Genomic DNA, 17,910 nt, shown 5'->3' on the forward strand with positions numbered 1-17,910 from the left:
ATACTGGGCGCTTTCCTTTTAACCTGGACACCCCGTGAGTCTCCTGAAATCATGTTCAAAAGCACACAGACGTATCCCCAAATAAAGTTCCAGTGGATCAAAGGTTTTTGAAGAAAGGCAAGCTATGAAAGAAGAAACTATAGGTAAATATTTACCCATTTTTCTAATCATAAAAGTCAAGGCAAAATCATAAATGGAAATGATTGATAAATTCAGCTTCTGTAAAAAGAAAAACTATGATACATCAAAAACAGAATCAAAGGCTGGGCATACTGGCTCACATCTGTAATCCCAGCACTGTGGGAGGCCAAGGCAGGTGGATCACCTGAGATCAGGAGTTTGAGACCAGCCTGACTAACATGGTGAAATCCCCTCTCTACTAAAAAATACAAAATTAGCCAGGCATGGTGGCGCATGCCTATAATCCCAGTTACTTGGGAGGCTGAGGCAGGAGAATCGCTTGAACCTGGGAGGTGGAGGCTGCAATGAGCTGAGATTGTGCCATTGCACTCCAGCCTGGGCAATAAGAGTGAAACTCTGTCTCAAAACAAAATCAAAAACAAAAACAAAAAACCAGAATCAATAGGCAAGCAATGAATTGGCAGATACTTGCAACTTATATGACAGAAAATGGCTATTATCCTTAATATGTAAAGAACACTTATAAATCAATAAGAAAAATATGAGAAACCCAAACAGAAACCTGGACAAAGGACGTAAATTGACAATTACCCAAAGAAGAAAAATATAGCCAATAAACATATAAAACCTAACTAGTAACCAAAGGAAGGTACTTTAAAATAAGGCACATTTATAAAAAATCCATCTAACAAAAATAAAGCAGAACAAATCAGAAAACAAATGTGGGATCGGCATAGGTGCAAAGGACAATACTGTTGGCCACTCACCCTGCTGGTAGAAACATACATGGGTGCAAATGCTCCGAAGGGCAATTTGTAAGTCTGTATGCAGAACTTTAAGAATACTTACTCTTTGTGACCCAGGAATTCCTACAGAAATTTACCCTAAGAAAATATTAAAATATGTGCATAAAGACTTCGGTGACGGATGTTCATTGAGACGTAATTTATAATGGTGAAAATTTCAAAGACACATTAAATACAGAATAATGGGAGACTGGTTAAATAGATTCTGTATAAACAGCCACTCAAGATCATGTTTTAGGTCAGGTGCGGTGGTGGCTCATGCCTATAATCCCAGCACTTTGGGAGGCTGAGGAGGGCGGATCACTGAGGTCAGGAGTTCGAGACCAGCCTGGCCAACATGGTGAAACCCTGCCTCTACAAAAATACAAATATTAGCCAGGCGTGGTGATGTGTGCCTGTAATCTCAGCTCCTTGGGAGGCTGAGGCAGGAGAATCACTTGAACCCGGGAGGTGGAGGTTACAGCGAGCCGAGATGGTGCCACTGCACTCCAGCCTGGGTGACAGAGCAGGGCTCCGTCACATACACACGAAAAAATGTTTTAGAAGAATATCTGATGGTGTAGGAAAGCACCAACAGGTATTCCATGAAAAAAGCAGATTGCATTACGTTATGTATAATATTATTTTAATTTGGTTTAATGAAACACCTCAAAACCTGTACTATATGTACAGATCAAAGACTGGAAGACTATATACCAGTGTTTATCTGTAGGAAGTACATCACCAGTGTTTATCTGTAGGAAGTACAAGTAATTTTTACTTTCCTCTCTATTCTTTTATATGTTTTACAGATTTTCTATAATAAAATTGCATTATTTTTATAATCAGTGAAAAATGTATTATATTATTAGTAAAATGTCTACCAGGATTCAGTGTAGCTGTGGCCATCCCCAGGGATAGCTTCCCTAGAGCCAAGGCCATACACAGTCTTTTCTGAGGATGCCACAGGTATGGTTCATCCGCTCCCACCAGCATGTGTGAGCACACACAGTCTCAGCTATCTGCCTATAATTCCAGGCTCATGCCACGGTTTTGCACTGTCACTGATACGCGTGTGTGCCCTCACCCCTAGCACCCTCTCCCAGAGCTGTCTTTCATAAATGAGTTTGTGTTGAAATTGTTTGGAATTTGGAATATATTTGTGCAAAGTGATCATGTCACACACAGTGGTTAGGTCCCCAGGTCCCTCACTAAGTTCAGTTTCCCCCCAACCTTTGACCCCAGTCCCCCTACAGGGCTGAACTGAAGTTCTCCTCACATCAGCAGGACTTGTGTGATACTGTCTGATGGCAAATCGCAAGACATGAAGAAGATGGAGGGAGGGTCCCAATGTCTCCATCAGCAGGAGGAGGGGACGGGGACCAGGAGCTCTGTTCCGGAGCCCGGGAGAGGAGCCTGAAGCCTGAGTTAGTGAGGAGGCGTGGCTCCCGGACACCAACCTTGGAAAGACTTCATTATCAGAGGAGGAAATGACTGCAAAAGTCCAGGCTAGAGAATGACTACCCTCTCCCACCAATTAAGGAACGGAAGCTTGCCCAATATCTGAGGCTATAGAATTGCTAGGCTGCTACCGATTCATTCTTCGAATGTGTATTCCATGACCAGGATGTTCCAGGCACAGTGTTCAGCCTCTGGGGACCCAAAGATGAAAAGATGCTGCCCCTGTCCTCGTGGGGGCCTCAGAAACCAGGGTGGGAGACAGATATGTGAACAGTGACTGCCTTCAAATGCATTCAGTGTCTGACGGGAGTGAGGAACATGCCACGGGAAGAAGCCACGGGGCAAAGGTGTGGAGGTGTGAAGAGGCACAGTATTGTCCAGAATTGTGAACAGCTTAGTGTCCTGAGAGCCTAGAATGTGTGTGTGTGGGGGGGTGGGTAGAGTTGGGGGGAGACGGGAAAACAGAGCAGAACACATGGCTGAAAGCATTGCCCAAAACACACCAAGTGTCTGTGCTGATGTGGAGTCACTGGAACTCTTATCCCCTGTGAGTGGGGGTGTGATTGGCATGAACACCCAACAATGGCAGGCTGTTCTCAGTGAACACCTGCAAACTCTGTGACCTAGCGCTTCCTCTCCTAGGCATACACCTGGCAGAGATCCATGCCCATGAGCATCCAGAGACACATACAGGAATGTTCACAGCAGCACCATTTGAAGAGTTCCAAACTGAAAACTGCCCCAAAGCCTTCCATCAATGGATACTAACGGCTAGCCCAATGGATTAATAATTGTAACATATGCACACAAAAGCTATACAGAAGAATGAATGAGCTATAACCACGTACAACAATGCGAATGAAATTCAGGAATTCAAAATAATGTTGGGTAAAAGAAGCTGGACAAACGGTATGATTCCATTTATACAAAGTACAAAAAGAAGCAGCACTAATCTATGCTATTGAGGTCAGGATGATGGTTACCCGGGAGGAGGGGCAGGCGGGGGCTGGAAGGGGGCATGGGGATTCAGGGTGTCGTAATGTCCTGTTCTGCTCTGGGCGCTGCTGCTCGGGTGGGTTGTGAAAATTCGCGGAGGTCTACAGTGATGACGTTTGTGCACTTTGCTGCATGTGAGGTAGTGGCCGTGAGGATGGAGTGGGGGGCCGCAGTCAGTGGGCTTCCCCTCTGGTAATAGAACTCTGGCCTCACTGGCGGGGAGCTGGGCCACCTACCACTCAGAGGGTAATTCAGAAAGACCACAGGAAAGCAGAGAGTATAGGAGGAGATGATGACACAATTACTGAGCAATTTCAGGGCAGCTTTCCTGGTGGCCATAAGCTTATTTGCAGATCTCAGGCTGATGCCCAGTTGTTGATGGAGGGAGGAGCAGGCCTCCTGCTCCTGCTTCTGCTCCTTGCTTCCGCTCCTTGCTTGCAGCCCTGGGCACATCTTCCTGACAGTACTCCTGCCCCTCTAGGGTGCCCCCCTCTGCCACCCACCTCCACTAGACTGGAAGCCCCTTGAGGGCAGGTATCTGCTCCTGCTCCCGTACCTAGAACAGGCATGCTCTATAGTAGTCACTCAGCAGGACTTGGTGGTTGACTGGCTGGAGATGATGAAAGAGGCAGAGGGGAAAATGCATATGATGGGATATAGGTGCATATCCCACTGCACCCATCCCCATCCTCCCTTCCCTCTCTGTGGGGCCCCTCCGAGCATCAGTGGAAGGGCGGGGCTAGCCCCTTGCCCTGTGTCTTGCCTGGGGGCTGCCCCCTCTGCTCCCATGGTTAGGGCAGATATCGCAGCCTCTCAATCCTCTCCTCTCACCTGACCCCAGGCCCTGGTCAAGAGACGCCTGTGCCTTCTCTCAGCTTTCCCCCGTCTTTCCTCCTCCCTCAGCTTGCTCCATGTGGAGGCGCTCATGCAGGGCAGAGCTCCAACAGCACCTCCAAGCCCAGACCAACCACATTGAAAGATGAGTCATTCCCAGAGGGCACAGACCAGCCTGGGGACCTGCTGGGAGCTTCCTCTGTGAGCCAGAGCAGAAGAGCTGAGGCTGACCTCCCTTCCACCCTGCCTGGTTGGGCATGGCCCACCTGACTCAAAGGAGCCCCCAGTGCTTGTGACAATCTTGTGGCCTCTGGAACAGAGGACTGACCCAAGATGGACACTGAGTAAGGCTTCGGCCACTCTGGGTGGCCAGTCCCCATTCTTATCTATGAATCCAGGCAGAAGCTTAGATACAGGCAGCCTCAGGGTTTGGCCTGGAAGCCGGCTGATGTACAAGGTCCCTTTTCTTTTCTTCCATCCCCTTCATCATCTGGCCCTGAACTCACTTACCGGCTGGCCAGACCCGGGGCTGGAACAGAAGATGGTGTACTTGCGGATCACCCCGTTGGGCTTGGTAGGGGGGAGCCAAGACACAACCACACTGCTAGCTGATGAAGGGACAGCTTTGATGCCAGCAGGGGGACCTGGAACTGAGCAGGGAGAAGGCCTGGTCAGTTGAGAGAAAGCAGGAGCACAGCCTTTGGGGAAAATGACAGAGTTGGGAGACGGAGGCAGATCAATCTGGGAGAGCTTCTTGGAGGTGGCATCCTTGAGCTGTGGTTTAGAAGGGGAGGGTCCATCCAGCATGGTAAACAGGTGGGAGGAGAAAATGATCATTTTGGAATTGTAACAAAGTCTCTGAAATGGAGGCCCTTGGAGTGCCAGCTTCAGAACTGTTTGGCCAGAACCAAGGACTTAGGATAGGCAAAAGAGAAACAGAACCTATGAGGAATTCATCTTGATCCCTCTGACCTTAACCCCTGACCCTCACCCCCTTACTAACTGTAAGCATGTATTTAGGGGGAAAATACCCGGCACCTGTCACTTTCCTTTTTGGCCTGTGAGTTTCTTGAAGCTGGGACCACAACCTGTTTTCTGGCATGAGCCCAGGGCATTGCCCTTGGAGTGCTGGCTGGGCCCTTTCTGGAAGAAAGTCTACCTTAGAAGTCACTAGGAAATCCATCCTAAGTGGATTCCAACTCTTATGGACTCTGATGTCCCCTTGCCCTCCTCTCTGGGCCTGTCTCTCCTAACTGGGACCCCAGGACTCTGCCTGGGAGACTGGAAGCTTCCTGTTCTCAGCTCACACTCCCTATCCTCATCTCTCCATTGTATGGTTGTGTACTTGTTTCCTTTCTAGAAACTTTTATGATCTTTTGAGGACAGTGATAGCATCCCATTCAATTTATTTTACCTCTCTGAGCCTCCGTTCCCCTATCTATACAATGGAGATAAGAACTGTATTAAAAGGTTGTATTGAGAATTAGTGCTAATTAAAGTACTGGGCAGGTGCGGTGGCTCATGCCTGTAATCCCAGCACTTTGGGAGGCCAAGGTGGGCGGATCCCTTGAGGTCAGGAGTTTGAGACCAGCCTGGTGAAACCTTGTCTCTATAAAAAAATACAAAAATTAGCCAGGCATGGTGGTGTGTGCTTGTTTTCCCAGCTACTAGGGAGGCTGAGGCAGGAGAATCACTTGAACCCAGGAGGCGGAGGTTGCAGTGAGCTGAGATCACGCCATTGCACTCCAGCCAGGGCAACAGAGCAAGACTCTGTCTCAAAAAAAAATAAATAAATAAAGCACCTAGCACAGTGCCTATTGCATAAGACACTCAATAAATTGTAACGATTATTATTTTTGCATTCTGTCTCTTACTCTCAGCTGATGGCACCTACCTCAATGTTTTCTTTCCTAGTCAATCATTTGGGGCTAAATAAAATAACTAGATGCAGCGTCATCATCCTTCTGGGGGCCTGAATCCAGAACCTGGGAATTGTTCTTGACTCCACCTGTCCTCCCTGCTACACAGCCCTGTGTGTCACTTCTGCTGGATGTCTCTGCAGCTGTGGGGTAAAGGAGTCCATGGATGGCCACTGGGGTAAGTGCAGTAATTGGAGTGTTCAAATCTCTATCCTTGCATACTGTTTTCCTATCAGTTATTGAAAGAGGTGTGTCAAAATCTTCCACTGTGGTTGTGAATTTGTCTCTTTCTCCATGTAATTCATCAGTTTTTGTTTTTTATATTTTGAGGCGATATTATTGAGTACATTCAAATTTAGAATTGTTTTATTTGCCTAGTAAATTGAGTCTTTTATCAGAACAAAGGGTTCCTCTTTATCTCTACAAATTCTTTTTGCCTTATAGTATGTCTGACACTAATATTCCAGTTTTCTATTAGACAGTTTGAATGATATGTCTTATTTTTTCCATTCATGTTGAACCTTTCTATACCCTTATGTTTTAGACATCTCCTGTAAACAGTACATATTTGGGTATTGTTTTTCACCTACCATTCTGACGGTCTTTATCTTTTAATTGGAGGATTTAGTTAATTTATCTTTAATGCAATTATTGTTATATTCGGGTTTAAATATACCATCTTATTAAATACTTTCTATTTGTCTCATCTATCCTATCCCCATTTTTCTTTTTCTTTTCTTTTGTGGCTTCTTTAATTAAGTCAAATAAAAAATATTCTATTTTCCTCCCTCTATTAGCTTGACTGTTACACAGTCTTTCACTACTTTTAGTGGTTCCACAATAGATTACAACATGAATCTTTAGTTTACCAAACTCTAATATCAATGGGCACTTTTCTTCTCAGACGGTGCAATGACCTTAGAGCTTCCATTTACCCTGTCCCAACCTTGCCACTGTTGTGTATCTTATTTCACTTTATTTTCATTTTTTTTGAGACAGACTCTCACTCTGTCGCTCAGGCTGAAGTGCAGTGGTGTGGTCTCGGCTCACTCACTGCAACCTCCACCTCCTGGGTTCCAGCAATTCTCCTAAGTAACTGGGACTATGGGTGCCCACCATGATGCCAGGTTAATTTTTGTATTTTTAGTAGAGACGGGGTTTCACCATGTTGGCCAGGCTGTTCTCAAACTCTTGACCTCAAGTGACCCACCGGCCTCGGCCTCCCAAAGTGCTGGGACTACAGCCTTGAGCCACCATGTCCAACCCCATTGTCGTTTATTTTAATTCTGTATATACATCATCATCATCATTGCTGTTTTATGCAGCCAACATTAATTTAGATTTACCCATACATTCAGCATTTAATTGCTCTGCCTTTACTCGTTGCATCATTGAGCTTCCTCCTACAATCATTTTCCTTCTAGTTAAAGAATATCCTCTGGTATTTCTCTAGGGCAGGTATGTTGGTGATACATTCTCTCAGTTTTTATTTGTCTGAAAATGTCTTTATTTCATCTTAATCATGAAGAATAGTTTGGTTAGGTATAATATCATAGGTTGGTAACTGTTTCCCTTACATATTTTATATATATACAAATACATCATTGTCCTTTTTTCTGGTTTCCATTGTCTCTGACAAGTTAGGCACAATCTTATTGCTTCTTCTTTGGAGGTAATCCGTCTTTTCTCCTCTGGTTGCTTTTAAGATCTCTCTCCCTTTTCTTTATCAGCTTTAATATGATATGCTTAGGTGTGGATTTCTTTCTTTCTTTCTTTTTTTTTTGAGATAGAGTCTCGCTCTGTCACCTAGGCTAGAGTGCAGTGGTGCGATCTTGGCTGACTGCAACCTCCGCCTCCTGGGTTCAAGCAATTCTCTGCCTCAGCTGGGATTACAGGCACCTGCCACTGCACCCGGCTAATTTTTTGTATTTTTAGTAGAGATGGGGTTTCACCATGTTGGCCAGGCTGGTCTTGAACTTCTGACCTCGTGATCCACCCGCCTCAGCCTCCCAAAGTGCAGATTTTTTTAATGTGTGACAATAGAGTTTGTAGAGCTTCTTGAATTTGTGGCTTGATATCTTTCATCAGTTTTGAAACATTTTCAGACATTTTATCTTCCGCTCCATTCTCTGTCTCTTCTTCTTTGGGATTTCTTCTCACTGCATCCTCTATGTCCTTGATACTTGGAATGTGGTCTGTGGATCATTACCAGCATCACCCGGGAGCATGTTAGAAATGGAAAATCCGAGATTCCACCTGAGACCTGCCAAATCAGGATCTGAATTTTAACATGATCCCCAAGTGATCTGTATACACACTGAAGTTTAATGTTTCTTACCTGCTCTTTTAATTTTCCTTCTATTTGTCTTTCTGTGCTACACCTGGATATTTTCTTCTGCCTATATTCCAATTCACAAGTTATATCTTCGACTGTGTTTAATGTGTTATTAACCCATCAACTGAGTTCTTAATTTCAAGTATTAGGGTTTTTTTCCCCTAGATTTTCCATTTGATAGTTTCCAATTCTCTGAAGTTTTCAATCTGGTCAAGCAAAATTATCTTAAAGTCCATGTTTGATAAAACCCAAGTTTGAAACCTTTGTGGGTCTGTTGCTCTTATCTGTCTTTTTTTCCCTGCTGGCTTTTGTTCATGTTGTCCCATTATTTTTTATTGTATGCCAGACACGGCATTTGCAAAATAGTTTGTAGAAATAATTTGTGGCATCTGCTGATGTTATCTTCCTAAAGAGAGGATTCATGTTTGCTTCTGATAGGCACCTGCAATCTGGGCACGAGCAATCTGGGGTAACTTAAATTCAATTTCCAGTATTGGGATGATTTGAAGGTGAACTGTCTGCTTTTGGTCCACTTTTACCCTTAGAGTGCTGTCCTTCATGGTCTCAACTCTAAGTGAGGGGGATTCACCAGACAGACCCCCACATCCTGGCAGGCCCTGACCTCCAGCTCATGTCTTTCTAGTGCTGTTCAGCTTCTTGGCCACTTCCTCCAGATTCAGCAAATGTCCCTAAGGGAAGGAGCTGTTCCAAATGTCAGGCTCACCTCCAGGGCCTCTATTTTCCCCTGGATCCCGGCCTAATGATTCTTCACTCTCCTGCTAGCTTTATGATGCCTTCAACAGGTGTTCTAAAAAGTAGTTTGTCCATATTTCCTAGCTGTCCTCTGCAAGAAGAGTGAGTTTCAGTCACCCAATCCACCCTTGCTGGAGGTAGAACTCCTCTGGTATGTTTCTCTAAACTTGTCACTGCCGTTCATCTTCAGTGCTGCTGCCCTAGTACATAACTTCCTCGTCTCTGCCTCGACAGGTTCTAACCAGTCTCTCTGACACTAGTCCTCATTACCCACCCTTTGCCTGCCATCGACAAGAATTACCTTCCTAAAACATGGGTCTAGTCATGCCTCTTCCTCAGTTAAAGGTCTTTAAAGTGGTTTAAAATCCAAGTCAGCTTTGCATGTGGAGATCATATTGCTAGGTTTGGTATTCACAGGGGGAGGTTGAGGAGTTAGCAGTGGAACTCATGAATTGGGTCCAGCCAAGCCAGCCTGAAACCACGCTCAGACTGAGATCTGGACTCAGTAAATAAACCTGAATTTATGTTTGCATTTTGTTCTTTTAAATTTATTTTGCTTTTTTCTAAATTTCCTCATACTGTTTTTCCTTTAGAAAAATGCAAATCCTGAGGGTGGGATCACGGTGTCTTCAGATGAGGATATTTGCAAAAGCTCCCATACCAGGGCTGGAATTGGACCACAGATCTGTCTGCTTTCCATGCCAACTGAGTAATAACTGTAAAAACTTCCACCTATGAATGGGAGAGCCTGGTGGAGCTGGGGTGGTTGTGGAGGACAGGCAGAGTTGACTGCTACCCTCTGCCATTCCCTCCTAGTCCTTGCAATTAGAACCTAACTTTTGCTTAGGTATCTGTGTTCCTCCACACTTCAGAGACAGCTGTCTCTACTGCCTACAGTAGAGGGTATGTCGTGCTTGGGGTAAATCGGTCATGATAATTCCATTTCCCGTTTGGTGACTGTCTTAGCAAGAGGCATGTGGCCCCACTCTGACCAATGGGAAATGAGGATAAGTCTGTTGAGGGGGTTTCTGGGAAAGTTACTTTGACTCCCAAGAGAGGCATGCCCACAGGAAGAGACTCCCTCTTCTCACTCTGAACTCTGTCTTGCCTTGTGTGATGCCTAGGGCTGCAGCCATCTTGAAATCATAGCAGGGGCAGCTGATATTCAGAGGATGGCAGAGCAGAAGGCTGGGAACCACTGACTTAACCAACCCTGGAGCTGTCCTACTCAGGACTTCTTGCTATGTGTGATAATAAATGTGCTTATTGCTGAAATCTGTTTTTGCTGGCTTTTGCAACAAAAAGCTTCCTAACAGACACAAGTAGTTTGATGGAAAGGATAAAGTATACAGAGACAAGAAAGCCTGGATTTGTCACCTGTTAGTTGAGCGGCATTTGGAAAGTAGCTTACACTCTGGAGGCCTCAGTTTTCTCCCCTGTAACATGGAAATAATGCCTCCCTCACAGGGCTCTTGGGCAGGTTAAGTCATATTATGACTGCTATTCTGGATGAGACGTCATCTGACACTGGGTTCTTTGTGGCCTGGGCTTCCCCTTGGAGGCCCTGATGCCGCTATCTGAAGCAGTCATTTCTTTTTTTTTTCTTTTCTTTTTGAGATGGAGTCTCGCTCTGTCACCCAGGCTAGAGTGTAGTGGTATGATGTCGGCTCACTGCAACTTCCACCTCCCAGGTTCAAGCGATTCTGGTGTTTTAGCCTCCCGAGTAGCTGGGACTGCAGGTGCCCACCACCACACCCGGCTAATTTTTGTATTTTTAGTAAAGACGGGGTTTCCCCATGTTGTCCAGACTGGTCTCGCACTCCTGACCTTAGGTGATCCACCCACCTCGGCATCCCAAAGTGCTGGGATTACAGGTGTGAGCCACCGCATCTGGCCTGAAGCAATCATTTCATTGCCAGCACCTTGGTAGCCATAAAGCAACTGCTATTTGCTAGTACTTGACATTTTAGATGTGGTACTAGTACTTGATGAGGTACCACTCTCCCCATGTTATGAGGAAACTGGGGTTCAGGAAGGCTAAGTGACTTCCCCATGAATGCCAGGCTGGGGGCATGCACTTCCGCTGTATTTACCAGCGCCTTTTCCATGCTGCGGCACCACCTCCCGAAGGTGAGGGGCAGTGCTTCTTTGGGCCCGGGCTCCTGCTGCGTATAACCGTGAGTGGCTCTGGGGCGGAGGGCTGAAGGCTCCTTGCAGGGAGGGGTGATGCTCCTAGACCTCTGGGTTCCTCACAGGGCCTTGCCTTGTTCAGTTAAACAGGTGGAGGTGCTTATAGCTCAGGCCTTGCATCAGAATAGGAGGCAAGAAGAAGGCTGGGGGCCCCAGGGGCTCATTTCTGGAGGCCAAAAGGTGCCTGAGTGTGGCCCTGAGGCCTCAGATGGGACCAGGCTCTAGATGCCATCTCAGCTCAGTCTCCACGCTGGAGCAGGTGGCTCTGCCTGGAGCTGTCCCAGGAGGCCTTGATGGGAGGATTAATGACAGGAAAAGTAGGGCAGGCAGGTTGGTAAATATTGAATTGCTCAGAGCTTAAAGGGAGAGGGGGCCTGCTGGAGGTGGAGAGGGAGGGAGAGCCGGGAGATTAAGCTGAGCTGGGAGCTAGTCCAGTCCCCGGGCACTGGGCGACAATGGCAGCTTCTCCCCCACCACTCCCAGCTGAGTCGTTCCTTTTCAACATGTCAAACCCTTCCAGTGCCTTCAGCCAAATTGTTTGGGTAGGATCTAGACTCTGGGTCTCCATATCCCTTGAAAAAACTAAGGGTGAGTGGAAAGGAAGCCACCATGCCAAGGATGTCTCCCGCTTCTGTGCCTGCTGTGTGCCAGTCACTTGTCACACCTCTTCTAGTAACGGGGTACCCGGCCCAGAGCACTCACCTATGAAACAACTAAATGATGGAGCTGGTACTGGGAGGGGAAGAAAGTGGCGGGGCTGGAGGCAGAAGCCCAGAGCTGTGTGCTGTTAATGCAACCGTGCCTCCCTGGCAGCCCCTGGGGTAGTGCAGCTCCAGGCCTGGGTGGAAGCCTGGTCCTTCTCCTGACCTGTTCCTCCTGGGCTGACTTCATCCCAGCCTCCCCTTTTCCCCTGCCCTTACCGTGTCACTCTGTCCTTGAGTCTGGCCCCCTGTCTCTGGCTTTCCTCCAGTTCTGCCCCATGAGGAAGGGCTTTGAGATCACCCAGCTCCAAATGGAGGCACACCCCCATCCCTGCCTTGACAGTCCAGGGCCAGGACCATGCTGCGGCCTCTGTGGGGTGACCACGAAGTCCCTAACCCGTGATGTACTGAGCGATGCTCCTGCTTCCCCTAGCCCCAGTGTGTATCCAGAGGAAAGCAGGCTGAATCTTGCAGGGGAGCAGATGCCACAGAAAGAATGCCCATGGTGTGGGAGGAGAGGGTTTTTCCGGCCTCTGACTCAATGCTGCAGAGAGCAGGTGTGTATGTGGGGGGTGTGGGGGGAGGTGCAGGGAGGTTCACAGTTGCTTATCTGCTCATGCATGAATCCTAGAGCATTTCCCTCAAGAGTCCTCAAGGCTACTCTCCCACAGTTTGAAGGCCAGGAGAAAGGACAGTACCCTGCTCTCACCCTGCCTCCTGGGGTGGGGCTGGGGATTAGCAGTGGGTGGCAGGGCCAGCCTGTCCCAAGGAGAGGCCTGGACTCACCGTCCTCCTTGGTCTGGATGTAGAGCACACTGCTGCGCACACCGTCCCCAGCCTGGGTGTAGGCCAGCACCTGGACGCTGTAGTTGGTGAACTTCTCCATGCCCCGCAGCTCCACCCGCTCCCGCGTGGTGGTGATGTTCTGCATCTCGCCCCACTCTGCCAGAGACCAGCAAACCCTGAGGGCCCAGCTCCATCGGGCTGTGGCCCCTGCTGCTACCCCTGCTGCCTGACTCTGCCCACACCTACTGCACAGGCTTAGCCCTCGACTCCATGGTGGCAAGGACTAGAGGGTCTTTCACCTCAAGGTACCCAGGAGCAGATGCGGGCCACTGCCCCCAGGCCACGTCTCTCTAAGGGGCCAGTGAGGGCGAGCCACAGATGCTGGCCTGGGCCCGGCCTCAATTGACCTTGCACCAACTTCACTTTGACACGCTCTTTAAAATGCCTCTCTCTCTCCATCTCTCCAGGCAACATTTCTCCCTCCCGCTACCCAACTCCCTTCCCATGCGAGAGCCCAGAGTGGCTGGGACCTGGATGGAGGAGGTCCTGTGCAGGAGGCACAGCTCAGCAGCCACTCTTCCTGCTGGCCAGCCCGCCTTGGGCCGCCAGACCTCCCTGGGCAGTTATCAACCTGGGGATGATGTGTGACAGGCTGAGGCTGCCTCCCCTGCCTCTGACCACTCCTGGGCCAGTGCCCTGGACTCCCAGTTGGGGTAAGGGGCTGAGTGACTCGTCTGCCTTCTCCCCACTGTTGGAGACACCCAGCCATTCCCTGCACAGAAAGCCTGGGTGAGTCTGGTGGAGCCGATAGCCTTAGCCAGGAAGGGCTGGGACACTCCTGAGGCTCAGGGAGGACCCAACGTCCCAGCCCTGCAAGGACCTTCTCATAGACTCTAAAGAGGAGCTTAGGGAGAGAGTCCCATGGGGGCCAGAGTTGTAAAAGGAGGAAAAGGGACAGACTCTGGAGCCTCCCACTAGGACTGCTGGGCTTTCAGAAAGACAGGTCCAGCAACGGGCTGAGGACCAGCCTCATAGACATGAGTTTCTGGAGACCCCGCTCCCAGCACCTCGCGGATGGTCCAGGGCAGGCAAAAGGCCAAGGCAGAGGGCCTGGCCAGGGAAAGCAGCAGCTGCTGGGATCCAGAGGGCGAGAAGGCTGTGCCCAGCGTGAGAAGACTCCAGGTCAGTGCAGGAGGACCCTCAGAGGTCAGAGCAGCAGGGCCTTCCTCTCCTGGAGTCAGAAACCAGGCTGGCCTGTCCAGGACTGGAGCCAGAGAAAGGGCAGGAAGAGGGCAGCGTGGTCAGGAGTCCAGCTTGTCTTTGGGGATTACTGAGGCTAATACATTCCTTAGGGGCTAAGCTGGAGAAGCCCACAGGCTTCGAAAAGAGGAAGCGAGTTCTGGAAAACAGGGAACCACCCTTTACTTGGTTCCACACAAATATGAACGTAGTGAGGTCACATTGTGAGCAGCGTGGCCTGACACTGCACAGCAAAAGAACTGGGGAGACCTTCAGAGAGCTCAATCTGAGCTAGAGCCCTCTGCTTTTTGTGGGAGAGAGTGGAAGTGGTGGTGGGGAAAGACACTTCCTACTGGCAGTGTGTCTGGGCAGAGCAGAATCTGGATGGGAGAGGGGACCGTAGTAGCGCTGGACAAATGACTGTGAGCTGGATTCTAAGGTCCTCCAGGAAAGAAGAGAGGGCCCAGGGGGCTGGGAGGCAGAAAGTGCAGGAGCTGGGTGGGGGACAAACTCATTTTAGTCCTTTGTGGTCTATTGAGATGACTAAGGCCTTTAATGGAGCATTTCCACAGTCTGGGATGCCTGTCCTCTGACCTGTGTGAGCTACAAGTCTCCAGGTCACGTGAAGGTCTGTGTACACCAGTGGGCAGGAGCTTGGTGTGCCTGCGGGAAGCTACTCAAACCTGTTTGCACATTCCAGGGCAAGGAAGACATTCAAAAGTTTGGGCCATCTTACTGGTTTCTCTCCATTTGCCATTTCTCTACCCCCCTGCTCCACTGTGCGCACCTCTCTGCCCTTCTCTGGATCCCGGGCGGCTTGTCTGCACAGAAAACACGCCTTGCTGCATGCCTGGCTCCAGCTGGGTTTGGCCAAGGGAGGCTCTCCCTGGGTTCTGGTAGCCCTGCTTCCTCCCTCTCCCCCTTGGCCTTAGGTGTTGTTGGCTTCCTGCTGATGCTGGTCCCAGGTGCCCACCTCCCTCCTCAGTCCCTTCATTAAACTCTTTGATCGCCCCATTTGAGTGTACCGACTATTCCCCACCGGTCCCTGGCTCACATAGCCATAAAGGCCTAATATCAACACGTGAAACTAGAAAAGCCAATCTGCCCCTATCATGCCCCCAACACTTCCCCAAACACACACTGTTGTCCAGGAGTAGCTGGGTGTCTCCTTCCCACCCCTCACCAGAGATGCCACCCTAGGTACCACCCCCCCACCTTGCTCCTGGCTCTGACCCCAGTTGAACACGGAGGTGTTCAAGTGAATCCCGAGCCCCTTCCTCACTATCCCCCGGCCCCTATAGCCATTATTGCCCCCTGTGGTCTCCCCGTGTGGAGAAGAGGGGGCTGCACTTCCTCTTGCCATGCTGTGGGAGGATGCTCAGCTCTAACTACGCCTGAAAGCAGACTCCACTGACCTGCGCCTCTCCCCTGAGTCCCAGCCATCAGTCCCAGCAGACTCACCCCCATCAACATAGAGGGACCAGAAGATGACCCGATAGCCTTTGAGGACGCCATTGAGGGTGCTGCGCGGGGGCTCTGACCAGGAGATGACGGCCACGTCAGAAGTGATGGACAGGGCCCGGACGTTCTCGGGGGGCTGGCTGGGCACTGCAGGGGGTAGGGGGAGAACCAAGGGTCCAGTCAGTCGTGGATGTGAGTGACAGTACAGCAATTGTGTCCCAGGCTGGGTCCCGCAGTCCAACCAGAGGAGCGTCCACTTAGACAATTGGGGGGACCTCCTGACTTGAGCATCCTGACTGTTGGGGCAGGGAGGCTGGGAAGTGAACCGAGTTTCCTTTCCTGGAGATTGGGGCAGACAGAAATCTTTACAGACTTGGTTCCTTGCTCTCTGGGTAGCACATTCCTGGTTGTGGTTAAACCCTGGGGAAGAAGGTGATGAACTCCGGGCACGAGCCCCTAGGAATTCCCCAGCAGGCCACCACAGCCCAGGCAAATCCTGCTGTGATGAACATGACAGACCTGGAAGGCCACCAAGCCAGCCCTGGAGGTGTCTGCAATGCATCACCTCATCTGATGGCTGCCAGCCCCTCTGTGTCGTCTGACCGGGGGTCTGGGCCAAGGCCTGGTTCTAGGGACTCCTGTGTCCTTGTTCCAAGCTAAAGGGAAGGCAAAGAAGGGAAAAGGACTTCAGCTAACCCTGGTGCAGGAGAGGAGTTTCTACCCGGACCTTGGGACCTCTGGGACCATTAAACCTTCGCTCGTGCCCTTGTATTCAAACACACCAAAAGGCTTGGTGTGATGGGAAAACCCTCTCTGAGACCAGCTTAGGTGCTTCTCCCGCCAGGCACACTCTCCCTCTGAGAGCCACCTTTGAGTTTAAGCTGAGGTTCACCCTGGGGCGCAGTGCAGCCTGCCCCTCCTGAGATGACAGGCCTCCGAAACCCCACGCCCCAGGATCCACCTCAGCTCGGGGGAACTTTGGTGGCACTTCCTGCTGGCATCCGAGGGCCAGGGACAAAGCGCAAGACGGAGTCTGCTTCGCTCCGAGTGGGAGAAAGGAGGCACAGGCTGGCTGGAAGGTAATTAGATCCCGTTGCCCCACAAGAGGCAACTCTAATTTTTATGAGCATTTAAATGATAATACATCATCCTAACGATCCTCTTTGAGAATGATTATTGTTTCATATTGCTTAGGTGTAAAAATATAAGCACCATGTAATTAGGGACCCAGTGTAATAAACTAATACAGATCGCCCGTTCGAACAAAATGAAGGTAATATAATTATGGAAAAGACACTATTGCTAAAGCAGGGGCCCTTGAATACCCCAGGAGGAGTGCTAATATTGCCAGGAAACGATCAGGATCTGACAGGCTAACGAGGGCCTTAATTAAGTATGAAAAACTGCTGAGCAAATGCTGCTGGAAACTTTCTTCTCCCCTCTCCTCCTTTGTTTTGAAAATGACTCCATGGCCCGTGCTGATCTCTCCCTGTTGGAAATTCCAGGGGCCCCCCACGAGGCAAGGGAGGTGATGTTTGGACAGAGGCCAGAGGTGGGCCTGGCGTGGCCCGGGTGGTGCATGGGAGCTTAGCGTTAGGTGGGGCAGGCTGGCCTCGGCTCGGGACGACTGTTCCCTGGACACACCTTCCTAAAGCCTCCCACATCTGCGTCACTTGTTCGTGCATCCAGCCTTGCTCCCAAGCAAAAGGGAGGCACAAGGTGAAGCAGGAAGGCTATGGGAATCAGAGATTTTGATCCAGACTCTGTTGTTTTCTGGATAGATAGTTCTGGATGGTTTAATCTCCTTGAGCCTTGGCCTCCCTTCATGGATAATGGTGCGACTCTTGGTGCTATGATTCCCAAAGGTGCTCCCTGGACAAGCAGCATTACCTGGGAACTTATTAGAAATAATACATCCTTTTTTTTTTTTTCTTAAGAGATGGGGTCTTGCTGTATTGCCCATGCTGGACACCCGGATTAGAAATGAATATTCTTGGCCCCCACCTCAGACCTGCTGAAGCAGAAGCTCTGGGGGTTGGAGCCCAGCAACCTGCATTTCCTAGACCTCCAGGAGGTCTGCTTTGTGCTCAGGGCTGGGAACCACGTGTTAGGGCACTGCTCAAATGAACACTCCTGGCACTAAGAGGATACAAGCTGATCTTCCTCAATCCAGCCAGGCCCGAGGCCAGCGTCTCAGGGTGGGAGGGATGGAGAGGGATAGTGAGGGCCATGGGCTGAGGGCTTGGTTGTGGTGCAGCTCTCCTCCCTCCCCCTGGACTTCTCTGCCATGTGCCTCTTTCCTTCTTTCA

At 49.6% G+C, this 17,910-nt stretch overlaps 1 protein-coding gene across 2 annotated transcripts in view; it reads right to left on the reverse strand.

Annotated features, from left to right (window-relative positions):
* DSCAML1 (DS cell adhesion molecule like 1) overlaps window positions 1-17,910 on the reverse strand; it is a 369,345-nt gene that overhangs the window by 18,057 nt on the left and 333,378 nt on the right. For both annotated transcript variants that reach the window (XM_034933797.4, XM_034933798.4), the window contains exons 18-20: window positions 15,602-15,748; window positions 12,902-13,057; window positions 4,728-4,867 (exon numbers count right to left, since the gene is read on the reverse strand). In XM_034933797.4, coding sequence (XP_034789688.1) covers window positions 4,728-4,867; window positions 12,902-13,057; window positions 15,602-15,748 — 443 coding nt within the window. The remainder of the gene's footprint in view (window positions 1-4,727; window positions 4,868-12,901; window positions 13,058-15,601; window positions 15,749-17,910) is intronic.

The sequence above is a fragment of the Pan paniscus genome, chromosome 9 (assembly GCF_029289425.2).
Source record: "Pan paniscus chromosome 9, NHGRI_mPanPan1-v2.0_pri, whole genome shotgun sequence".
Classification (NCBI taxonomy): Eukaryota; Metazoa; Chordata; class Mammalia; order Primates; family Hominidae; genus Pan; species Pan paniscus.